This window comes from Pyrus communis, chromosome 10 (assembly GCF_041283825.1).
Source record: "Pyrus communis isolate YQ-2024b chromosome 10, ASM4128382v1, whole genome shotgun sequence".
Classification (NCBI taxonomy): domain Eukaryota; kingdom Viridiplantae; phylum Streptophyta; class Magnoliopsida; order Rosales; family Rosaceae; genus Pyrus; species Pyrus communis.
The window spans coordinates 20,262,028-20,281,128 of NC_142574.1; the positions used below are offsets into that span (position 1 = coordinate 20,262,028).

A 19,101-nucleotide genomic window follows, 5' to 3' on the forward strand; every position below is an offset into this window, starting at 1 on the left:
AAGAGTTGAAAATAAGTGAGAATGAACTCACAAGTATTGGTTGTTGAAGAAAGGATCCAAAAGTTTGAATCTGGCTCTAAGTGATGTGTGAATCTTCCTTTCATGTTTAAAGTTGGTTTCTGCATTCAAAAGTGTATTTTAAGTGTTTATTTTTTTACTTTGCTTACTATTGCTTTAAGAACTTTTGTTTATCCTCACCTTTCTTTGTTACCCAATACCTTAGCCCCGTTACAACCCTTTGACTTCAATCTTGATTGTTATGTGTTTCAATATGTGAAGTTTAAAATTGGTAAGAGCATATGGTATCCCTGGTTCTCGCATCTAAGTAGTGGCATTCCGTTCATGAGATCATATCATATACATGTTAATAATTCCAGAAAGAGCCTTCTTTGATTATACATATGTGAGTATTAGCCTATATGTTTACATCAATCTTCTCACATATACTTAGTGTAGGGAGTGTAGTCAGAAAATCTGTGTGAAAATAGAGAGTATATCCAATGAAGAATTGAGGGATTCTCTAAGGCATGTTACTACATTCAAAATGTTGTTTTAATTGATTAAATGCGAGCTAGTAAGTGGTGACTACGGTTAAGTGTATGCTCAAGAGTAAGGATAGCTAAAATATGTGGGAGTAGTGATTTTTAACATATCATGTTGCATTGGAAATCCCTGAGGTAAATGTTGGAAGGTCTAGGTTATGTTTTGTTTGTTTTGTTTTGCTCGGGGACTAGCAAAAACTAAGTGTAGGAGAATTTGATAGGAGCATATTTTATGCGACTTAGTTAGCTTGTTTTCTTGCATTTACATAGCTAACTTCTACTTGTTAGAGTGTTTTAAGCTATTTTCGTGTGTTTTCAGGTTCAATTGACAAAGTTGGCAAGAAAGTGCAATTTGGAGCAGTTTTGGGCTTGGAATGGATTGCACATGCATGGAGCAAGGTGGATGGACGAATTTGAATATCAAGAGAGGCTAGGAATGCGATTAACATCTGGAAGAATTAAATTGAAGACTTGGAAGATAAGGGATCAGCTACAAAGAAGGAATATTATCCAAATTTCCTTATCTTATCCAAACCTTATCCAACCTTATCTTATCTTATCCTATCCTAATCTTTTCCTACCTTAATTTCAGCTACAAAGAGGACTCCTTTTCACATTAAATCACCTAAATATCATGTTCTAGAAGCCCTATTTTCGTGCCCTAAGCTTATGCTACATGTAACCCTTCTAGAAGTTCTAGAATCTGCCACAAGGACCATTCCTTGTCCTCCTTGGAATCTGATTGAAAGTGTCCTTGTTCTTTGGTGATTTGGAGTCCTAATTCCTCTCCTTTTTAGCCCAAATTCGTGCTTTCCCTTCACCTTATAAATACATGATGCTGTAACACTCATAAACCACCACCCTCTACCACAATTTCACACCACACCTTAAGAGCCTAAATTCACACAAATCCTCATTGTGCGCAGCAAGGAAGGAAGGAGGAGCCATCTGGAGTGTTTCTAGGTGTATTCTATCTTTGTTTTTAATGTTTAAGTTTAATTATCTTTGTTTTGCGAACATGAGGAGCTAAAATTGTTTTAGCTAGAGGAGACTTTGAAACCATGATTATATTTGCAATATGAATTGATTACTTTCAGTTGTGATTTCATAAATCGTGAATACAATTTACTTAACTATTTGATTAAGAACTTATTCTTGTGTGTTGATTAAGAGGGCCCGCTTAGTTTGCATGCATGAATTTGATGCTAAAATATAAGGGAGTTTCACCTAATTGTTATGAACTTATATTTATAAGTAGTGGAGGTTGCTAGTCACAATTGTGTTAAGTAAATTCCTGGCAAGAGTATCATGTTTTTCATAGTTATGAATGCCTTGTCAATGCTTATGATTTTCATAAAGCTTAATGATCTTTGATTGTATCTCTATTATGCTGTTCATGTAGGGAACCATTGAAGAATAATTTGGTTGCCGATGCGTATTCCATCCAATTCAATGACTTAAGGAAAATCTAAGGGTTAATTAGTGCTGTTCACGATTAATCTAGGGTGTTGAGGTTCATGGTTTATTGGAAAAGCAACTGGAAATCAATTTGTATACAAGTGTGTCATGTGTGGAGAAGGACCCTCTAGCTAGCTTATCACCCATATTTTTCCCCAATTTAGTCCAAGTTGTTTAGAGTCTTTACAATATGCTTGTTTTTACCTTAATTTCGTCCAAAATCTAATCCCCCTTTACTTGGTTGTGTCTTTTAGTCAAAATTTGTCCAAATTTATGTTTTTAAGTGTTTTGACTCAAAGTTAAGTTAGAATTCGTCCAAATCACCCTTTAGAGTCTAGTTTGAGTCTATTTGATTGTTTTGTGATGTTTTGAGTCTTTTTAGTTTGTTTTGAGTCATATAAGTCTAGTTAAGTGTTTTTAAGTCAGTTTAGAGTAGATTAGCATCCCTTCTAATCCCCGGTCTAAAACGATCCTTACTTTCATATACTACAATCATAGGGTTTTAATTTGAGTGTTAGAATATTTCACATCAATTATCTTTGAAGGTAATCTGCAACCCAAGAAAGAAAGTGAGTTTGCCCATGTCTTTCATTTCAAACACAACACCCAATTCATCAATGACTTGCTGAATTAACACAGTATCAGATCCAGTGATGATTATATCATCAACATATAGCAGCATAATAACCATATGTCCATTCACATATTTGACAAACAAACTAGTATCAGAATTTAAGACAATAAAGCCCAAAGATGGCAAATATGATGTGAATTTTGAATTCCAAGCACGAGGTGCTTGCTTGAGGCCATATAGAGATTTGACCAATTTGCACACATAATCTGGATGGTTTGAATCTTTAAAGCCCTGAGGCTGCTTCATGAAAACTTCCTCTTGTAATTCCCCGTGAAGAAAGGCATTCTTCACGTCTAATTGCCTTAAAAACCATTTATTTGCAGCTGTCAGTGCTAAAACAATCCTCACAGTACTATGGTGGACAACAGGACTAAAGGTTTCTTCATAATCCAAACCTTGTTCTTGGTTAAACCCTTGTGCAACCAACCAAGCTTTATACCTTGATATCTTCCATTCTTGATCTCTCTTAATTTTATAAACCCATTTACTACCAATTACATTCTTGCTAGAGGGTTGAGGAACTAACTCCCAAGTTCCTTGTTTTTGTAAAGCAACAAACTCTTCAGTCATGGCATCTCTCCATTCAGAAATAACAACAACATGCTTAAATGATGATGGTTCAGTAGGTTCAATAATGTTTAGAACCGCAGTGAAACCAATACAAGAAATATTACATGATAACCAATCAGAATTCTCACACCCATGTGTAATAACAGAAAAAGCTTTATAATCTCTCCTAGTAATAGCACCAGTTTTTAGTCGTGTTTGCATCAGATGAGTAAAAACAAGGACATCAGATTCATGATGTTGAGTAGGACTAACTGAAGAAGTTGCATGATCAGATTCTAGAGAGATAGGTACCTCAATTCGAATAGGGTTATGAATAGGTAACATGGCATCTTGTGAGGGAGAAGAGGAATAAGTTGTACTCAGAGGTGGGGCCTGTAGTTGAAAAGAACCACTCGAACGCTGATCCAAAGATGTAGACACCGTTGATGAAGAATCTAAAACCCGTGAATCACCTACTGACTAAGCTAATTGTTGTGGAACCCCAATACTTGAAGACTGAGATATACTTCTGGAATGCACAGGCAACACTATTGGAACAAGGATATAATGTTTACAAGTAGATTGAGTACTCTCATTCAATTGTTGGAAATTTACTGAACCTTGAAAAGGAAAAACCTTCTCATCATGAATCACATGCCTAGAAATGAACAGCCTTATTTTTGTCTTGTGATAGCACACCACTCATTTATATCCTAACACATATCCCAAGAACACACATTGATCTGTTCGAGCTTCCAGTAATAAGACATGGAAAGGAACATATCATGTTGTCTAATGGTACAATTTTGACCATTAAGGAGGCACTCTATTCTCCACTTTCCAGAAGAATGTTGTTGAGTTTTAGAGATATTTGAAATAATCAATATCATCTTGAAACTAATGAAGATAATGTTTTTGAATTTCTTTGTATCACTTCGTACAAATATGGCCAAAAACATATTCATGAGAAGTTCGAACGTTTGCCGAGTGGGTTGTACATCACAACCATTTGCGGCATAGAAGCCCACAGTGTGGCCAGCCCTATGCCTGAGTTCCAAGATAATTTGTTGATTTGGCATGACCGTTTGGGACATCCTGGACGTGACATGATGTGCCGTATCCTTAAATCTTCACACGGGAGTAAGTTACATCTTTATGTTGGAGTTCCGCCATGCAAAGCGTGTTCTTTGAGGAAGTTGAATGCTCAACCCTCACATACAAAGATCATTCACCACCCCTCTAAGTTTCTTCAAAGGATTCAAGGGGTCATTTGTAGACTTATCCAACCAACATGCCGACCATTTAGATACTTTATGGTGTTGGTTGATGCATTGACACAATGGTTACATGTTTGCCTGTTATCCACACGCAAAGCCGTATTTGCTAAACTCTTAGCTTAAATCATTAAGCTAAGGGCTCACCACCTTGATTATCCAATTAAGTCGATTTGACTAGATAATGCTGGAGAGTTTACGTCATAGATTTTTGACGATTATTGCATGTCAGAAAGGGTTAATGTGGAGCATCTTGTACCCCATGTTCACACCCAAAACGGCCTGGCAGAAGCTTTCATAAAGCACATTCAATTGATAACTCGGACTTTGGTTGTGAGAATCAAACTGCCAGTATCTGCCTGGGGCTATGCAATATTGCACATAGCTATGTTGGTCCACCTGAGGCCCACCGCTACTCAACCACATTCACTGTTACAGTTAGTCACTGGATACAAGCCTAACGTCTAGCATTTACAGGTGTTTGGGTGCGCCATTTATGTGCCAATAGCGCTGCCCCGCTACGTACCAAAATGGGTCCTCAAAGAAAAATAGGAATCTATGTTGGTTATGATTCGCCATCAATTGTTCGCTACTTAGAACCCTTGACAGGAGATCTCTTTACCGCACGTTTTGCGGATTGTCAATTTGATGAGACATTTTTTTCGTCGTTAGGGGAAGATAAGCACGCTAACGTTCCCATAGAACATCGTGAATTGTCGTGGTATGCTCCCACTATGTCTCATTTAGATCCTCGAACTACCCAGTTTGAAACTGAGGTGCGACGAATTATAAATCTTCAGAGCATTGCTCAAAGCATGTCAGATGCTTTTAATGATCTAGCAAAGGTGGCAAAATTACATATACCCGCTGCAAACACACCTGCAAGGATAGATGTACGCCGCGCATGTCAACAACTCACCTAGGAAGGTTGGACCGTCCCCGAAGGTGGGGACGTTGCACCTTCCACGTGGCAAGGTACATTGGTGCTTAGCCAATCATTTACTCCGACGCTGAAGCGTGGAAAACCACTTGGTTCAAAGGATTCACAACCCCGGAAGAGGAAAATGACACCAAATAGTGACCCTAGTTTGAATCCAACAATCGCTTACTCATCCATTCCAACACATGAGGCTATTTTAGATTACGATGATGCTTCAGAAGAAACATGCTGACCTCCCAAGGATCGCGAGATTTCGGTCAACTATGCAATATTGGATGAGGTTTGGAATAGGAATGAGATGATCGTTGATGATGCATTCGTGTACTCAGTAGCTACTGACATCATGCTCAACGATGACATTGAACCACGTTTCACCGATGAATGCCGACGTGGAATCGATTGGTCAAACTGGAAATAAGCAATCCAAGTCGAACTCGATTCGCTCGTGAAACGTAAGGTATTTGGACCTATCGTTCTTACACCACCACATGTGAAGCCCGTTGGCTACAAGTGGGTTTTCGTGAGGAAGCATAATGAGAATAATGAAATAGTGCGATATAAGGCACGCCTCGTAGCGTAAGGCTTCTCTCAGCGTCCTAGGATTGATTACGAGGAGACATGTTCCCCCATAATGGACATTATAACGTTCCGCTACCTAATCAGTTTAGTAGTTTCCGAAAAACTGAATATGCAGCTTATGGACGTAGTAACTGCGTATCTCTATGGGGATTTAGATACGGAAATGTACATGAAAGTTCCAGAAGGACTTCCATTGACTAGTTCAAATAGTTATAGACCACGGAACACTCTTTCAATTAGGTTGAGGAGGTTACTCTATGGATTAAAACAATTCGGGCGGATGTGGTATAACCATCTGAGTGAATATTTGACAAGTCAAGGTTATGTGAACAACGAATTATGCCCATGCGTGTTCATAAAGAAGTCAGATTCCAGATTTGCAATCTTTGCAGTTTATGTCGATGACATGAACCTCATTATGACTCATGCAGAGCTTAAGGAAATTGCTGCACACTTGAAATCGGAATTTGAGATGAAGGATCTTGGGAAAACTCGATACTGTCTTGGTCTGGAGATCGAGCATTGTTCGGATGGAATCCTAGTACATTAATCGAACTACACCCAAAAGGTGTTGAGACGTTTTAATGAGGATAAAACGAAGCCTTCAAGTACACTCATGGTCTTTCGGACTCTAAATGCTAAACGAGATTTCTTCCGTCCAAAAGAGGATGAGGAAAAGATTTTGGAACATGAAATCCCTTACCTAAGTGCAATTTGGGGTTTATTATACTTAGCTCAATGCACTAGACCTAACATCTCATTTGCTGTTAATATTTTGGCAAGATACAGCAATACGCCCACACCAAGCACTGGAATGGTGTTAAAGACATTTTTTCGCTACCTCAAGGGTACAACGGATTTGGGCTTGTTCTATACCCACAAATCTCTGAGTGTTGCTGCCCCCAATGGTCCTTGGATTGATTCTCGCTTTGTTGGTTACGCAGATGCTGGATATCTGTCTGACTCACATAGAGCACGTTCTCAAACATGTTATGTCTTTACCGTTGGAGACACCGCTATATCTTGGAGGTCTACCAAGCAAACGCTAGTTGCGACTTCATCGAACCATGCTGAGATTCTCGCCCTACATGAAGCATCGCGTGAGTGCTTTTGGCTGAGAGAAGTTATGGAATATATCCAAATCACTAGTGGTCTTACATCAGTCGTTAACCTTCCTACGACAATCTTTGAAGACAATGCAACATGTATCGAGCAGTTAATCACATCAGCATCAGAACATTAAAGTCAAGCAAATATGTTCCCAGGACAACCTGGCTAATCTCTTCACCAAGTCATTGCCTAAGTCTACATTTCAGAAACTTATCCAAGGAATCGGTATGCGTAAATTATCTGAGTTGAATCGCCTGTAGTTCTCTTATTTAGAAGTTATGTCTAACTCAGGGGGAGTATCTAGAAGCATACTCACATAATCTTAGTGTACTCGTTTTCCTACGATTAGGAGCATTTTTCCCACTGGGTTTTTGCTACCTAACGAGGTTTTAATGAGGCACCCATCCTGGGATGATCCTACTCCGTTGAGTTCACTACCTTTGCCCTGTTTGACATTTGCTTAAAGACATTATGCACACTTCTCACTTTTCTCCTTAGTCTATGGATTTTCCCCATGCCTTGGGTTTTACCATAGCAAGGTTTTGTGAGTTTTACTATAAATGCATACTTCAATTAAATTTGAGACTCGCGATCACCCATTTGCCGATGACTTCATCAACTATTCTACCTTATCTACTGAAAATCTGATGCAATGGTTTGTTAAGTATTTATACACTCAAGGGGGAGACTTGCAGTCATATTTAGAATAGGAATGTGATTGTGTAAATCCTAGTAGATATGGGAATGTATCTTATATTCATATTAGGAGTTGATTACCTATTAAATGTTTTAATCCTAAGGGGAAAAGTTTTTACCTATCCTACTGCTATAAATAAATACACAACGTGGTGAATCAAACACACATCACAATTAAATCAATCTCTCCTCTCTAAGTGTAGCCCCCCCCCCTCTCTCTCTCTAAATCCTAGATTCGTTCAATTACATAGGTGTACAACATTTCTAACTTTAAAAAAAAAAACAAAAAATCACTAATAACTTCATTTAATAAAAATAACTTGAATTTGATATAAAAAGACAAAATTTTACTATAATAAAAAAAATAATAATAAATAAAAAAACACTTTGAAAAACTGAAAAGTCGCAATATCTTTATCAATCTCACTTGGATGGATTGAAGTCATACTTTGACTTTCAACTTTTTACAACCTTTGCTGTAACATATAGGAGCAATGATTGGTGGTAGGTTGAAGTTGGGTTTTGGTCACAAATTTCATACTAATAGTTTGGGAAAATAAGTTATGATTTTGTTCCAAATTTTCAAAAGACTGCTACTATTGTGACCACATTCACACTTCAATAAAAATAGTAGTTATGGTTACATTTTTCTTTGAAGTGACTATCTTCTTCTTTTATCATTTTTTTTTTCATTATGACCACATAAAAACGTTTCCACAAAACGTTCATTTCGTTGGGCAATTTATAGTATTCAAAGAAGGCAAATGTAGTGCATGGTTTTTCTTCAAATTCCATATGATGATTAGTAAGAAAAAGAAATTTATGTTTCTAGTCAGATGATTGGGAGCAGTTTTACTTGCATTGTCTTCATCAAAACAAGAAGAAAGAAAAAATCCAAAACAGAAAAGAATGATATCCATGATGAAGTTTTTTTCAATCTTTCCTTTTTATGGAAAAAAAAAAAATTGTATTGGGCAACCAATGGTTTTCACAACATATTTTGCATTGGGAAGGGAGGATCTGGAAATGTCTACAAGGCAAAGCTACCATCAGGCAGCATAGTTGTATTGAAGAAACTCCATCAAAAACTTGATGGCGAGGAGATATCACATGAGGAGTTCCACAATGAAATAAGTGCACTAATCAATATACGACATTGAAACATTGTGAAACATTGTGGTTTTTGTTCAAATTTGCAGCTCTTTTCTGGTCTATGAGTATCTAGAAAAGGGTAGTTTGGCTTCAATCTTGATTAAAGAAGACGAAGCTAAAGAATTGGATTGAAGTAGAAGGGTGAGAATTGTAAAAGGCGTTGCTTCGACACTATCTTACATGCGGCATGATTGTGTGCCGCCAATTGTACACCGAGTCGTATCAAGCATCAACATTTTGCTAGACTACAACTACAAGCCTTGTGTTTCAGACTTCAGCACTGCTATGCTTTTGAATCCAGACTCATTGACTTGGAGCTCCCTTGCAGGCACATACGGATATGTAGCACCATGTAAAGTAAAACAGTTAAAAATATAATGTTAAATTTGATAACATAAAGTTAAACATATACTAATGGTTTGCTCTCCCTTAATTTTATGCAGAGTTGGCCTACACAATGAAGGTAACTGAGCAATGTGACGTTTATAGCTCTGAAATGCTGGCACTAGAAGTGATCATGGGAAAGCGACTAGGCGGTTTAATCTCGTCCTTTTCGTCTCCATCAATATGTGAAAACAAATTGTTGAATGATGTATTGGACTAACGGCTTCCTCCTCCTACACCTGAAGTTGAAGATGAACTGACAACCATTGCAAGTTTAGCGCAATCGCATGCAGGCATTCGCAACCGCAATCAAGGCCAACAATGCACATGGTTTCTCATCCATTATCATTTCAAACCACAACTTCCATTGGAGGACCAGACGTCACGCTTGAACAAATCATTAAGATTTAAATTGCGTTTGACATTGTTTGAGTTGGCACAAAAGTTAAAATGTCTTGTTCCCAATCAAGATTATTTACAATCTTCAACTACTTACATATATGCATATTGTTCTTCAATCAAGATTATTTACAATCTTCAACTACTTACATATATGCATATTGTTCTTCAATCAAGATTATTTACAATCTTCAACTACTTACAAACATTTGCAAGCATCAAGTACTGAAGTTTATTTTTTTTATTTTTTTATAACAGAATCAACTGGTTTAGGTTGACTATAATTTAGTTTTTATAGTTGAATTGACCATTACTTGATACGAAGCCACATGATACTCTGTTATACTTGCACATAAATTATAACAAGAGGAGTGCTATCTAGACGCACTCAAAAGCGAGTACAATATAAAATACCAGTTAAATGGACCGGATAAAAATATCCTATTTAGTATTTATTACCACCTTCCGGAAAATTCATATCCAACATATTTGTTTTTATACATAAAATAATTTAAATTAAATTAATTCAAATGATGCGATTGTGCATTCGAATTTAAGTGCGAAACAAATAAAAAAGTTCTAGTGAATTTAGTTAAGTTCAAGCCTATTGACTTCTTGGACTAAAACTTGGATGACTATTGAGAGTACTAATCCTACTGTAAACATCTGGAATTTAATTTATAATTTTTATTTTATCTCAAATAAAAAATAGTTTCAGCCCAATTTTATTTTTAGCCTTAGCCCAACACTTTGTGTAGGGCCATTAGACTACAATCAGCCCAAACAAAAGAGAGAGAAGCCCCACACACTCTCTCTCTCTCTCTCTCTCTCTCTCTCTAAACCTACAAACCAACAATGAGAATTTTTTTTTTCTCGTATCATCTACCTTTCCTTCTTATCTCTTACGTAAATATCTTCTATCATTGCTGACTAGTGAAGGCTATCTAAGGAGAAGGTGGCGGATTTATAGAAAACGAAGGAAACCTTAAGCAGAAGGTGGCAGTCCATGGTGATTTTAGATTCTGTAAACAAGCAATCTATATAGCTGAGTAACCCAATCTATGAAGCAGGTGGTGGAAGGTCTAGGGCTAGGTTCCAATCATGACATATTTCCCTATAAATAGATGCAATTTGAGTAGAAACTTCCATAGCAAAGTTCTTTCAGTTTATTTTACAGAGAGAAAATTTGAGTGAGAACAATGAAGAAGAAAGAAAGAGGTTTAAATTTGCAGAGGAAGGCTTAAGGGTAAGAATTACAAACTAATTAGTACTTCAGTGCTCGAGGAATGTTCAAAAAGGTGCCTTTAAATCCATGTAAAACTCTGTGTAGCTTTTCTGCACATACTTGCTGTTTTCACTCGTGATTTCTCTCATTCCAAAGCTCGGTTTTTAACATAATTTATAAGGAGTTTTAACGAAAAGCCTACCGTAATGTTTATTTTAAATAAAAAATCACATTTTTACACTAAAAAGTCAATCCTGGTACTATTCACTTTACCCTTTATTTTATAATTTTCATTAGTTTTCCTTAATTTATATCGTTGGAAAGATGGTTCTTCAAGCTTCAAACAAGTCTCAATTCAAAAGTTTTCATTGAGATTTGACTAGGCAAAAGGCTGTTCGTTTTATGTCCACAAAACTAGAACAAAGTTCAATTTTCTGCAATTTCTATTTGGTAGGGTTAATGAAGTGATTTTATGTTACAATATTCTTAATTTTGGTTTGTTTGTCCTGTTTCTTTTACCCCTGACGTTCGGCTTTAGACTCGACGGTGCTTAAGAACTAGGGAAAGCTAAGGAAGAGATTTTAGCTTGCATGGACTCGAGGTAAGGGATTTAGAGATTAATAATTGAGTAGAATTTTGTAAGTTAATTATATACTTATTTTGATAAAGTTTATATGCTTATGTTTCTATTATTAATTGAGCGATTTGCCTACTTAATTATGAATCATGAATTTGATATCCATGGTGCTTATGTATAAGAATAAGCATAGAAAAGCTAAAAAAGATGAAGCATAGAAAAGCAGTGGGTCTTGACAATTTGCCGATTGAAGTGTGGAAGGTCATGGGAAAGACGGGTATAGCATGACTTACTAACCTTTTCAATATGATTTTGAAAATGAAGAAGATCTCCAATGAATTGCGAAAAAACACTTTGGTGCCTATCTATAAGAATAAATGCGACATACAAAATTGTATGAACTATACGATCCCGTTTAGTGGGTTGGATGAGATTGGGCCTTAAGAATAAGATTGGATTGCCAGAGACTTATAAGACAGGTCTTGTAACTCATGTATAAAAATAAGTTAGATAACTCACTTTATTGTGAACTCATAACCCATCATGTTCAATCATGTTTGTCTCACATATGACACAACAAACAACTGACTAAACTAAAGTCTATTTTAATTGATCATAACATATCTCATCTAGCCCACCAAACAGGGCCTAGGAGTACTAGGTTATGAGTCATATAAGGAAGCTTTAGCAAAAAGTAATTGAGCATAGAATGAGGCAAGAGACACAGGTATCAGACAATCAATCCGGGTTCATGCTAGGCACTCGACCATGGATGCAATTCTTTGTTACGAAGATCGATGAAACAATTTAGAGATATGCAAAATGATGTGCACATGATCTTTGTAAATTTGAAAAAAGCGTATCATAGGAATACAAGTAGCATGTATCAATGAGTGAAGTCTTCAGTGGCGTGTATAGACTATATTCTTGTGGCCTCAAATTAAATTTTATAACCTGCACACGCTTTAAACTACTGGATCTGCAAGCTTTTGGTTGCTGGTTCTTGGCTTCGCAAAAGAAGCTAGAGCCAGCATATAACGAACATAAAGATATCCACGTATTATATTTTTAATCAGATTGTCTACTATTGCACAATCACAATGCAGCTGGTACCTGGAGGTTTTGTGCATGGAATAAGCCACGCCTCTCTCGCTCCCTCCCCTTAGCTAGCTAGGCGGCATGGCCACCAGCGACCGGCCACCGGGCAATCAAGCAACTTCTTAATAAAATAGAAAAAACTAGAAAAGAAAAATGAGTTATGTAGAATGGTAAGTTCCGTGACTATATTCCCGGTAGGTATAAAGAAAAGTTTCCTTCATGAAAAATAACAATATTCATTAGACAAACTTCAGACCGTACATCAAAACGTCTACAGAGACATCAAAGATATCAACAGTAAAAGTAATAATCTCAGGACAGAAAAACTAGTACGGAAGAACCCCGCTTTATTATATTATAGAATCAATCCATGATTAATGAAACACACACACACACACATATATATACTGATCAAGCAGCAGAGCAGATATCTGCAATCTTTCTCATCACTTTTACCTGAGTGTTGAGACACTTGATGTAATGTGCAGCCTCGTCTAACAAGCTGCAAATATCCATGGCTTCCCCACCTGGTACGAACTTTCGAAGCTGGTTCACCTCGCAAACAATACCAGTCTCTTTCTCCTCCTCCTCCTCCTCCTCCTCTTCATCACCGTCACACTTCGTCATCATTGTCATCATCATCATCATCTTCTTACTGTTGTCAGTTCTTCTTGATGAACAATTATAAATCCGTGAACCCTTGTGGCTTCGATTAATCTTCGTAAGCAAAGCACGGCTCCAAGCTCTTCTAGTCCCAACAGCCGAAGCCATAGATGCATCAGCAGCATTCTTAACACTCAAATACCTTCTACACACCTCCCTAGGAGAAGGTGGTAGTACATTCGTTGATGATATAGATCTTTGCGTATTTATTCTCTTCAAGGCTTGAAGAAACCCTTTCGCGAACCTAGATTTAAACGTGGTATAATTAGGCCTCAAAGACAAGCGCTTTGGATTCATGGTGTGGAATAGGGTTTTACTCTTATAGGGATGGACCAAAAGCCTAACAAGAGATGGGAGATATAGATTTTATTCTGACACAAGGGATCCTCTAGTTCTTAAAGCTCACAAGGACAAAAGGAGAATCAAGTTCTGACACAAATGTCTATGCATGTTGTGTTTGTATTTAGAGAGAGGGGTTGAAACTGAGAGGGTATAAAGATTAAGGAGAACCAGGAATCAATTTTTTTTATTATTATTTTATAATGCAACTGATCATTGTAAAAGGAAATTCGATTCAAACATCAAAATAAAATTCTTAATCAATTAAGCTATAAATACTTCGTAAAGAATCAAATTCTTTTAAGATACTACAAATAATGCATTGTTTCTACTAGCTAGCTTGGGGTTTTAGGAGGTGAAAAGTGGGTTTTGTGGGGTTGCTAAGGGCCAACCACCATATGAGAGCACATGGTTGCAATACCCACTTGGATTAATTGTGGGACCTTAATTTCTCATTTCCTTTCTTTGTTCTTTTTAATTGTATGGATCTTTCCTAGTAAATGGATACATGCTTACGCTAACTTTGCAATATTTGAAATTTGTAATTTTTGGTCATTCATTTTTGGTAATCAGTGACCAAATGATAAAGGCAAACGGTGATGATCAAGCCACACGTTCTAGTGACCAAGATCAAACTATGTCCTACCATCAGGATAATTGTTATGGAGTTCAAATATGCAAGTTTTTATGTTTTAAGGTTTCATTGATCAGTTTAAATCCTACATCTAAAACACTTAACTAGTTATTTTGAACGCCCAAAATATATTATAGTAAGAGTTTGTAGCCCAAATGTTTAATAAATTCACCCTAAGCAGTTGAAATTATATACGATGTATTGTTATGGAGTTCAAATTCTCTATTGATATTTATAAAACCTAAATCTAAAACATTTAACTACTCCAAAAATACAAAACGTATCATACTAAGGGCTTGTAGCTAAGTGTCTAAAAGTATTCACCCTAAACACTTAACGACTAATATGCAATATTTTCACGTCTTAATATGCTAGTATATATTGTAAAAAGAAGAAGAAGAAAAACTTCAAATAATCATTTTTCATCGGTATAAAGGCACGGTGGTGTTGAAGGATCACATGGCTCCAAGATTTTATCCCAAAGTACTAGTTTTTTTTTTGTCAAAACATAGATTTTGTTAGATTAGATGTTAGATTAGACACCAAATTACTAACCTACAAATGCGTATGTTTATGGCTCCAATAAAGATCAATATTAAAGAAAAGAGTTTAATAAAGTCTTGCACGAATGCAAGAAGATTACAACATGAATATTTTAAGATCGTTATGTAAGAGTAACGGATAAATTTTTTTCAACAGATGCAGCTAGTGGCTTCACCACTGTAGTCCACTTTTTCAAGGGCGAAGGACAATTTTTTTCAACGGATAAATTTTAGTTACTTTACTTTAATCATATGTCCTATATTAAATAGGACCTTAAACAACTTGTAAAGAACAAACTGACAGATATGCATGCATGCCAAAACGCACACTTGATTGGAGCTTTTCAACCAAAAGAATATCCACTACTGCACTTGATATGATCAGTTGCAAAATAAGAACATGGGTGGGCCTATTTTTTCCTATATAAGATGACATAACCTTCACCAAAATTCTAGAATTAGACTATTTAACTAACTCATAATTAGGCTTAATATTCAAATTAAGTTGGACCAGCATGTGCCTGCCTCCAAATTAATTAATTAATTAGCATTGTTTGGACCACTAATATGCATGCTGACTCATTGTTTGGTGTGTGCATCCTCATTAAGCATACCTAGGGTTTCTTTTTAGCTTATTGTTATGTTGCTTCCTATTAATAGAGTACTCTTTGTCAATTAAAAGGCCAAAAAAAAATACTATTACACCCTTTCGTGCATAATAATTGAGAGAAAATATTAGAAAAGAAAATTCATGGTTATTACACCCTCTCCAACTCCTCTCTTTCATATATTTTTTTTTTTTATAAATCTTTTATATATCTTTTTAAGAAAAGGATGATAATGGATTAGGGGAGTCAAACTACACATAAGGCTTGGTCATTAGTCTACCAAAGTAGTCTTACTCTCTAAACCCGCATAAGGTGGTCATAAAGAACTAGGACCCATGGAATTGGTCATTAACTACAAAGTAACCTACTTCCTTCCTACTCAGAGCAATTAGAAAGGGCTAATTCCCCAATAGAATGACCCCCTATCATCTATCTCCGAATTTTATTAAATAAAGAAATAGCAATAAAAAAATAAAATTCAAGCAGGGGGAGGAAGCCAAAACCTGCAAAGGAAAGAATAATACATCACTGGAAAAAAGAAAAATGGATGAAGAAAGAAAAAATTCCTCGAACCACGGTCCCAAACCAAGCCAAGCGAAAGTGTTACTAAACCACCTTGATGATCAACTCCATAATTAGCTAAGCAATCCATCACCTGAAAGCTGCAATATGCATTAATTTGAGAAGCAGAAGTCAGGCAAGCCAACAAAGTCTGAAAACAAAGCAGCACGAACACCAACAAAGGAGAATCATGCAAACCAAATTAGGAGAAGACATGTTGGAGAACAATTTAGAAACAATAAAATAACAGAAATACATAACCAAAATACTTATACTTTATTATTCACAAATACTTGCAATACAGAATGCAATAACACAATAATTACAAAAAATTAATATGATACTAACTTGAATGAATTAAAGGTAGAGGCTAGTGCAAACGCTATGTCCTTCGAACAGTATTTCCGTCCCACTCGTGTGCTTGTGGTTCTACAACGTCTGCTCAACCAGGATACAACTACCTAATTCTACAACCTGCACTGGATTATAGAACTCTAGCGAATTGCTTTGTGTGTTTACTCTCTGGAAAGTTTGTACGGAAGATAAGAAGGAAGAAAATATAATTTTTGATGGAACTGAGGACTCCAGTTATATAGGCTCTTTCATACCTCTTCAAACACCTTTTGGATGTATCTGAAGCTATACAACTCTTTCCAAAGAGTTGTGTCTATTAATCAAAACGTTTTTAATTAAAAACTTAATTTGAAATTAAAACTAATTGACCAGATTAATTTTAATTTCTTGGCCCCAAGTGCCACAAGGCCCAAGGCCCTTGTCTTGATTAATTAATATTAATTAATATTAATATTATAGTATAATCATCAAGCCTAATCCACACAACCATAAGGCTCAAGCCTTCAATCCATTTCCAAATGGTCCGAGTTCTAATTACTAAGAAAAAGGAATAAGTCTATATAAAGGCTAGTGAAAAAATACTGTTGACCAATGTGGGACAAGAGAGTCTCAAACTCCAACAAGACAAACCTATATTAGCTAAGCTATCTACAACAACATTCTTCTCTTGAAAGACGTGAGAACATCAAGAAGACATCTTGCTAATGCGGGCCAAACAAGTAATTAAACCTTTGCATACGAAGAAGCAAAGGAGAATTAAAATCATTCAAATAGAGAACGGAAATAACACTAAAAAGTCGCTTCCAACCAAAAACAATGCCAACCCCTAATAAGAGAATTCAACACCAATAATAATTGTGTAACAAAGAAGAATGGCCAATACCCTGATAGAAACCACCAAGAAACTGACTACAACAATCCCTAAAAATGCCCTCGCAAGTAGCAAGACCAAGATTTGCTTTAGCCAAACCATCTGTACTAAGTTTAATCCAAGATACCAAGGTGTAGGCCATAACACGGAAATACTAGTAGTCTGAGGAATAAATCGAACCCTATAGAAGAAATGATATGAGTATCTAAACCTTAATAGTATCCAAGAACATACCTTTTGCCGTGAACAAGCCCAGAAATGATAGACATGCAAAGACAACGGATAGAGATTGAACGGCCCTAAAAATAAATTGTTTCGATCTTTCCAAATAGCTGAAATAGTTAAAAAGACCCGCAAAGACGATCGATGAAGTGAGAATTTGCAGAGACGTTCTTTCTTCTCACTAAACAATTTTTTTTGTTATAATGCCTTCACGTATATAATATACAAACAGAAGGTCGGAGCTACAGGCGTGTTGCAGGCAACCCTACTGTTGTATAGATTTCATTGCAACCATAATGTATACCTTATACAATCAATGCGGATGGTTTTTACCTTGTAAATCTCATCCCTACTATTGTATATAGATTGTATCAAAACTCACTAGGATCTCCAACTCTCTCATCCTTCAATTATGAAGGTGGACTACTAGTATAGCTATCCTCATAGTAAACCAGCATAAAATCTATGTTGATCAAAGATTCTTTTTCTTATAACAAAAGCGATTTAGAGTGTTTCATTACTAGGGCCAATCAAATACAATAGGTGCCAGATTTGCTTCAGTGACCAATTTTTGGTCTGGAGATAATTTGCACACTCATAAATAATTTTAAACCCCTATACGGCTACCACAATGTACCAACACAACTAAAGATCCCAAAGCAGATTTGTCATTAAGTGAAAAAAACGGCATACCACTATCAAACGATGAGGTCCTTACTGTTTGGAGTAAACAGAAGGGGTTGCTTTTTTTATTTTCTTTCCTAGCTGATTATTTTGTTCTGCACTTCATTAATTTAAGAGTATGAATGTAGGGGACTCTAGTTTTAGACCACATTAAGTGATCACACGAGATTGCCATAGTTGATATAATAAGTACATATCAACATACCTTCTCAATCTTCGTGTAGTTGGCTAGCTAATGTATATCTTTACCGTTTTGATAATTCAAATCAAAGAAGGATAAATACATCCATGGGCGGAAGTCATGTCACTAGCATGTATAAAAGTTGGGTTGAGAAAAAAAAATATATGTTCCTCTCCATAGTTCAATTAAGTCCAAAGCTCTAAGAGAATTTTGATGGGATAAGCAGAGTGCTATATTTAGCAATCCATCTAGTAAGGTAAAGTTGTCATACCTAGAATGTGAACTAGTACATAATTTTATTGTCAAGAGTTCATATTCTAACCACAAAGAGCCAATAAAATTCCAAGAGGAGGTACATTAACAACATCTAGAAAATAAAGTATTCTCTCAACCACTTACAGTAACAAAGGGTCAATATACTTGCGGCTTAGCGCCAGCAAGCGTACTTAAACCAATTATATTATCAACGCAAGCAAACTTAAAAATTTTAGGTATAAAAAGCTTAATTTGGTAATTGGTAATGGTATCCCCCAAACAGAAAATACTGTTCCTAAATACATAATAAAGCTATCCAAGTCGCCTCCTTATGGAACACTTACCATATATGCGAGAACACTAGCTAGCTAGCTACGACCCCAAACAAAATGTCTTTAATTAGTTACAAGCAAAGAAATTCTAAACTAAATGCATACATAAAAAAAAAAATATATATATATATACACACACACACACACACATATATATATATATATATATATATATATATATATATCTCTAAGAAACAATTCTACATGCATACACATCCCAACTATTGCAAGCAGACCT

The 19,101-nt window shown here is 36.1% G+C and overlaps 1 protein-coding gene across 1 annotated transcript; it reads right to left on the reverse strand.

The window, feature by feature from the left end:
* Positions 1-12,775: 12,775 nt before the first annotated feature.
* Positions 12,776-13,813, reverse strand: LOC137727283 (transcription factor IBH1). The gene has a single exon (XM_068466148.2). The coding sequence runs from the start codon at positions 13,575-13,577 to the stop codon at positions 13,029-13,031; it is 549 nt and encodes a 182-aa protein (XP_068322249.2). The 5' UTR covers positions 13,578-13,813; the 3' UTR covers positions 12,776-13,028.
* Between the last annotated feature and the right edge of the window lie 5,288 nt (positions 13,814-19,101).

Excerpts from the sequence above, each read along its gene's own strand:
- LOC137727283 (XM_068466148.2), bottom strand. The coding sequence starts at position 13,577 with ATGAATCCAAAGCGCTTGTCTTTGAGGCCTAATTATACCACGTTTAAA.